Source organism: Vidua chalybeata, chromosome 6 (genome assembly GCF_026979565.1).
Source record: "Vidua chalybeata isolate OUT-0048 chromosome 6, bVidCha1 merged haplotype, whole genome shotgun sequence".
NCBI lineage: Eukaryota > Metazoa > Chordata > Aves > Passeriformes > Viduidae > Vidua > Vidua chalybeata.
Genome location: NC_071535.1, coordinates 45,464,540 through 45,472,018, shown reverse-complemented (window position 1 = coordinate 45,472,018; position 7,479 = coordinate 45,464,540). Strand labels below are relative to the sequence as shown.

The 7,479-nt window shown below is 48.1% G+C and overlaps 1 protein-coding gene across 1 annotated transcript in view; it reads right to left on the bottom strand.

Moving 5' to 3' along the window:
• Nucleotides 1-1,504: 1,504 nt before the first annotated feature.
• The window catches only part of PNPLA2 (patatin like phospholipase domain containing 2), a 28,796-nt gene continuing 22,821 nt past the window's right edge, over nucleotides 1,505-7,479 (bottom strand). Inside the window, exon 9 of the mRNA XM_053944918.1 lies at nucleotides 1,505-6,737. Within this exon, the coding sequence (XP_053800893.1) occupies nucleotides 6,473-6,737 (265 nt within the window). The 3' untranslated portion in view covers nucleotides 1,505-6,472. The remainder of the gene's footprint in view (nucleotides 6,738-7,479) is intronic.

Here is a 7,479-nt window from a genome sequence, read left to right as displayed (position 1 = left end):
CGTGGATGCTCCGTACCCGTCCGTCACCGGCGAGGGACCTCCGACAGCTGGGGACGGGGCAGGTGTGTGGCTGTGACCAGGCGAGGACCCCGCAGCATGCAGAGCCCCCAGCCCTCCGCTGTCCTCTCCCCACAGCCGCAGGAGAGCCGCGGGGAGGCCGGTGAGGCGAGGGTGAAGGGGCCGGCGGGGCCCTTCTCTGGGGCAGCCGCTCCCCAACAGCTCGTTTGCGGGTCCCGGCCGGGCACAGCCGGTAGCTGCCCCGGGGAGAGGCCTGGCCCCGGAGCACTGCACCCCCGCCCCGATGCCGCCGGTGCCGCTGCCGCCCCGGACTGCCCGCACGGCGCTTACCTGGCCCGGCCCGGCGGAAGCGAGCGGCACCTGCGGCCGCCCTGGCGGGAGCGGAGCCGCCCCTGGCGCCGGGGCGGCCCCGGCCGGAAATGAGCGAGGCCGCGGGAGGGCGGCCGGGCCGAACCCGGCGGGCAGGCGGCAGCGGGAGCCGGACCGGCCCCCTCGGGACAAGCGGCACAGCCCCCACCCCGAGAGCCAGCACCCCCGAGGGCCAGGACAGCCGCGCAGCCAGCCCCGCTGGCAGCCAATCCCCCGGCGGAGCCGCAGGCAGCGCCCGGGCGGCTTTACGGCTTTATCCATTTCACTGATTAACAGCACCGGGCTGGGGGCTTTGTTATTTTGCAGTCATTGGAAGTTAGGAAAGCTGTTTGCTTTACCAGGTGTATCCTATAATGCTAATTACAGCATTTGTCCTCGTCACGTGACAGTACATAACAAAGTCTCTTCCTAAAGTTTCCGGCTGTCAAAAGCCTGGACAAAGAGGAGCCCGAGCCCTGCAGCGTCCAGCAGACCCGCGCAGCGCCAAGCCCCAGCCTGTGCGAGGCTCTTGTCCCTGCTCCGGGCGACCCCAGCTGCGCAGCCCGGCCGTGCCCAGATCCCTGGGCTGGCACCAAGGAAAGCCCCGACCATCCCACAAGCCAAGGGCAGGTGGTTTCCATGCACTCCAGCTGTAGAGTAAGTAACCGGAGCAGACCTCAGTATCTGTCATAACAGGCAGACACACAACAGACAGTACCATCTATTTCACCAGCGAGGAAACAGACTCTCTAGAAAGACGGGTCAGTTTCCTCAAGAGGTGGTCCCGTAATGGAGAAGTTTCAGATTTGTGAATAACGTTTTACTAACCCTTTCATAGGTGCCAAACACATGCTATTCCCACAAGAGGGTGGTTAATTCCTCCTGGAAAGCCGGGTCTGCCATAGAGCTCAAATCAACAGAGGCTAACAGCACTTGGGGCATTTAGGCTTGAGTAAATCAGAACTGGACCAAAATGCACCTCTAGATCAAGGCCCCCTTTTTGTGTACTGATAAATATTGACCCCAAGAGGAACTTGAATGGGCTTGGGCTTAGCAAAACAAACCCACATCATACAGTACATCCGAAAAATATTTAATAAACCTTTAACAGAGAAGCAGCCTACCAGAGCCAAGTAAATATATTGAGAAAGTTTTTATTAGAAGATATATTTCTGCCAAAATAAATAGTTACATTTTCTTCAGCAAAACATTGGAAAATAGAAACAGGAAGGGAGAAAAAAAAGCATCAACAATTTAATACTGAACTTTTAAAGCGAACACTATTTAGTGACATTGTTACGTAAATACATAACTTGTTATGCTATTGCTGGTCTAGTTGCTGCTCTGACACCAGTAATTTCCACAGGACCTCCACATGTGTTGCGTGCTTAAGGGTCTTCTCAAACTCAGTAGCAGCAGTGGAGTCCCAGGACACACAAAGCTCAAAGAGCTGGTTTAGATGCTGTTTTCAAGAACAAGAGAAAACCCCAGAAGTGAGAGGTATTTATTTCAAAGTTACATTTCCAAGTCCTCTGTTTGGAACTAGAGTTTCATCCTCCCTGTGCAGGAGGGCTGATGTGGATCCAAAGAGTGAGGTGGATGCAGTTAGGGGCTGTCCTAGTGGAGCTGCCTGCAGGTTGGAAAAGGAGCAATGTCCCACCAGCAGGCAAGGGGAAGGAGGGAAAGGAGAGGGGAGCGAGTCCTGCTGCACTCAGAAAGGCAGACACCAGAGGGACAGGAGGCCCACTGTAAAGGCACAGTGTGTGTTTGGCACAAACAATCTGGCTGACATGGCAGCCAGGTGAGGTGGTCCATTCTCTCACTGATTTAAGGAGAAGACAGAAACAAAGCTTGAGAAAAGTGTTGGCAAGGCCCTCTGACTTTGGCGGCCCTGCCACCCACCACATCTGGCATATATTTACTAGAAATTTACTATTGTTTTATTCCCATAAAGAATAAACACAGGGAGCTTCATGTATTTCTCCCACAACCGCTTTGGCAGAAGTGAGAGCTCTTTTCTTCAAGGAAGTAGTGAATTACTAGATAATTTTTATAAATTAATAAAACCACTGGGGAATATAAAAGTACTAGAGACACACCAGTGCTGGCAGACAGCAGATTCTCTTTTATCCTCTGAGTGTTGCAGGTACACAGCCTTCCAAGAAGCCATGAGAGGACAATTCCTAGGTCCTATATATAGTGGTCAGTATTTTCTCCTACCCCTTGAAAATCAGCTTGCAACAGTATTAGCAGTAGGGCAGGCAGCAAACCAAACCAATTACACTACACACTACTTGTAGGTTACAGAGCATGCCATAGGCATGGACTGTTGTACACAAAACAACTCTACAGTGTTGTACAGGTTAGGGGCTGGTTAGATGCACAACAAGGTCACCATTAGACTTGTTAAAAGCAGCAATTACTAACACAGGAAGGAGGAAAAAATAGTGGATTCCTGAATGCACAGACCCTTTATGTGAAACAGTGGAAAGGGCAAGAGTTGGGACTCCTGCAGAAATCTAGTGAATGCTATAAGGACCATTGGACGTGGACTACAAGATGAATTTTTGTCCAGGAACCTGACCTCTCACTCACCATACACTGGAGAGCCTGGCTGGGCCACCCAGTGACACAATCTGGAGCAGAAAGGACTGACTGCCACAGATGACCTTGCTCCTAAAGACTTGGCATATGAGGGTTAATCACCAATGGCTGCCCAGAAGACAACTTTGCACACCATGAGGTACACACAGAACAAGGGGCTGAACAGTTCCAGTGAGCACTGTTGTAATAAACCCCTCCATATCCAATCCAGAGCCTATCACAAGGTTTCCAGAGATTTCGAAAAGAGTGGGGTCTCATCTAGACAAGGCAGCACTGCATAACAAAAAGCTATTCACAAGCTGACACAGCCCTTTTTCTACATCAGTGGGAAAGGTTATCTTCCCTAATTCCTTCATCCTTTGCAATCTGTGATGGACAAGCAGCAAGAATTTCAAGCAAATGGGTAAAACTTTTAAAAAGGAAAATGAGGCTAGTTTCAGGTATTTTTAACAGATCTGCAGTTCCTTTATCAGAGCTCAAATCTATAAAGCCTATAATAGCCATTGTAACACTTAGGGAATAAAAACAGGCAAAGAAAGGGTTAATACAGAGTGGTACTTTCCCAGTATCCTTCACACTCTGCAAATTAGCATAGGGAGAACAGGAATTTCCTTGTGAAGAGTTAGACCTTTATTTTTAAAGCCAGTCTTTGATTTGTGGTTATAGTTTGAAGTGTACAAAAGTTTCTTGTTGAGAAGTTATTATATTAACTTAAACTACAGATGAGGTGAAACACAGAACAAAACTCAGGCCTTTTACCAGGCACAGCTGGTAGTCTCTTGAAATGTATGAACCAAAATCCCCAAGCCTTCTGGATCAGAGCACTGGAAGACAGTGGCATCAGCCCGGTCAGTTCTGATGCAAAAGGCAAGGGATAAAGGTGCCAAGCTGCAACTTCTTAGCACGCTCTGTTGCCAAGAGTATTTTATTTCATAGTTTAGTGGTTTACATAATCACTCAGTGGTTTTACCAGTCCAGGAAGAAGGGATAAAAAAATACTTGCATCATTTTCTCCACCCATCTATTAACTCAAAAAGTCAAAAGGGCAGCAGCTCCTAAACATCCTAAACACAAGATTTTTCTTATGCAGTTTTGCCCCTCTCTGATGTTTTGTTTCTGGACAAAATGCCTTAATTTCTTGCCACTAAATATCTCTATGTTCTTGCCAATTGCTCTGTGTGCACTAGGGACAAGAGATATGTACGTAGCAATCTAAGTAGCTGTGTGTGTGCCATTCCCCCAAGAAGGTAGTCCAAAACAGTGAAAGAAAAGAAATCCCATACCAAACCACAAAATGAATACCTTTTCTCAGTTCCAGTTTTCATCAAATTCATCTTGCTCCCACTAAGTCACAGTAGCTTGTTGCTGGTTCACTTCCACTAGCATCTAGCATTTTTTTCTGTGGGCTTTAAACAATCACAAGATTGACTTGTTTGGTAATTGAATGTTCTATCATGATTTCAGAATCCTCAATTTTTTTCTCTTCCTGTAGTGACTTCCCTGTTCCCTGACTTAATTATGCAAAGCTTAAGACTAAATCTGACTGCATAAGTGCAGGCCTGCTTTGTAAACTACACAGGCCCTTGTGTTACATAGTTTCGTCCAGCAAGGGCAGTGGGGTGACAATCTAAGTCACAAGTTCATTCTTGCACTGCCTTCTGGGCAGAGGCCCACCCTATTGCCTCCCAGCTTGGCACAGCCACTGCAGGAAAGGCCTGATGCTTATCCATCTCCACACAAACACCAAACCCATGCCCAGTGCACAACTGTGCTCATAGGAAACAGCACCTACCCTGTCACCCACACTGCTCATGAAGATCTACTACTTTCTCCAGCGATTAGCACAACTTCTGGGTTTATTTTCCCTCTCTAAATCTAAGGTACAAAACAGAGTCTATTAAAAATTACTATTCTGTGTATAGGCTACATAATCAGCTTCCAATACCCTGTCCTGCTCCCCAGCAAAGACAGCATATGTTTGCTTTGGCCATTGCACACTGTTTGTGCTAGGAGAGGCAGAAGACGCCTCATGTAGCAAGACAAGCAGCAGAAAAAGATACCAGGAGCTGGGTTTGTCAGAGTGTGAAGACCTAAGTTTAAGTCCATGCAATCCCCACAGGAAGCCACGTCTCACCCTGTTTAGAGCAGGGAGTTCATACTTCTCACACAAGCCACAACCAGACCACTGTGGAGAAGGCAGTGCCTCAAGAGTCCTGCTCTGCTACAGCTCTGGTCTTTTAAGGGGCAAGACAAAGAGGAGCCAGTTCCAAGTGGCTGCATCTGCATCAACAGTCTTCCCTTCTCATGCTCCTGCTATTGCTAGCTGTAGAGCAGGACCTCTGAGCCACAATACAAGTCAGGCAGGCTGTGATGCTGGTGTAGCTACAAGCCTAAATCCTTCTCACTCCAAAGCCTCAACAACCAAACTTTCTGAGCAAAAGAGAGATAGAAGTCTCAGTTTGGCAGGAGATCCATTCTGTATCACCCACTTGGAATTTGCCTCAGTTGTACAGCCCCTTAAGAAGGAGCAAAGCCCAACTGACCCCGTCAGAGGCAGCCACTTCCCCAGCACTTGCTGTGACACTCCACCACAAGCCTCCCAAAAATAACATGCCCCGCACAATTCTCATCTTTCTACAATCACTTCATATTGCTTCAGCTGCTAAGTTGATCCTGAGATAGCCAGGCTGAGCTTTTTTCAGGGCAACCCCACACTAATTCCATTCACAGAGTCAGGAACAGGGCCTCAAATTCAACATGTTTCCCTGAAAAAAAAAAAAAGTCAAAATTACTTCTTTAAATAAGCTCAATCACTTAACACTCAGAGTTCAAGTCACAGTAGTTCCCTGAGGACCCATATCAAAAAGGGAGAGATGAGGACAACATGAATCAGGGAAAACTGATTCTACACTTCTGCAGTTCCAGTGTAGTCTTCTGCAGGACCAGCTCCAGCTTCTGGTGTGGATGCAATTAAGGGAGAGAGGAAAGGACATGGTTTCAGCAAAGAAGAAAGTCTGAAGGAGATTTGAAAGCCATGAGAAAAATTTGTTTGGCAAGAGGCTACTTCATCTTTCAGTAGCACGAAGAACTAATGTGATTTAAGGAGAGAAATCAAGACACATGCTCTGAAAAACCAAAGGTGATAAAAGCTGTATGAACTTGAGAGCGTCATCTACATCCTGGTTATTTGGTGGCAAAAAGCCAGTGGCAATTCAAAGTGCACTATTTGGGAGAGCCCAGCTGGGTCAGCATCAGCCTGGCCACAGGCAATGGCCAGGCCTCACCACAAGTCTAGAGCAAGGAATCAGCCTGTGTGTGGCTGTGAACACAAAGGTCCCTTGCTTGGCCCAGTGGGCAACAAATGGCTACAGTCAATTCCACCAGTCTCCGCTTTGCAACATACTCGGGAGCATGGGGCAGCCCACTGCTGAGGGATGAGACTGGTGCTACCCTATGTCCATTCTCCTTCCCACCCACTCTCATCCCCTCAACAGCAGCAGGCTCAGAAGAGTGGCAGGCACTCTTTTGCACAGTCTAGAGGTGGAAGCTTTAACTGAAACCCTTCCCGAGGGAAGAGGGAGGCTTGCATGTCCACGTTGATGCAGAGCAAGCCCAGCATGAGCTGGCGCTGGTACTCCTCCCACTTCATCATGACGTCAGAAACCGAGCGGTTGCTCCTCATCCACATGGGCAGTGCTTCACCACAAGGTGCCAGGGGAGAAATTGGCAGCTTCTGGGGCCCTCCGAGCTCGAGGTGGTAGTAAAGCCTGAAAGGTAAACACATTCAAAGACTCAGTACATGGGAAGACTTAAGCAGGCCACCAGACTAGAGAGCTCCAGTACCACAGTCCTGTTTTGTACTAAACTGACTACATGATTTTAGTGAGAAGTCTCTGTGTACCCATTTTCCCCCCTCACATCTCTCAGTTATTCAGACCATGAACTCTTTTGGGTAAGAATCATACCTTTGTATTAGGATCAAATCACACCTGGGGCCCCCTGACATCTACTGTGAGAGTTTCCTACCCTCATCCACACAACAGTCTTGCCACAGCCTCAAGCCAGGGACTATTGCAGGAGTTCAGTCCAGAAGCACAGGCACACACACAGGTCCAAAGCACTCAGTCTCATTTGGAAACTCTTTTGTGTTCCCTGGCCACCATATTCCCTCCCCACAAAAACCAGGCTGAGATATTGAGGTAGAAGAGGTCATTTGAACACAAGTACTTCTCAGAAAGGACTTTCAGGGGATCCTGGGCCAGCAAATGTCAAAGACAAGCACCTCTGTCTTGTAGAAGGAGCATGAAATAAGCTGGCATACTGTTTTAATCAGACTTACTTTAGACAATGTCCCCCATAACAGGGGAAAATTAGACTTTGTCTCCTATAATGGGACAAAGGAGTCTATCTGACAATTAAAGAAGCCAAGCAACCAAGGACCAGATTTGCATTTCAGCCTAAGTGCTAAATCCTTCTGGTCAATTTGTGCCTTATTTGCTCTGCTCCAGT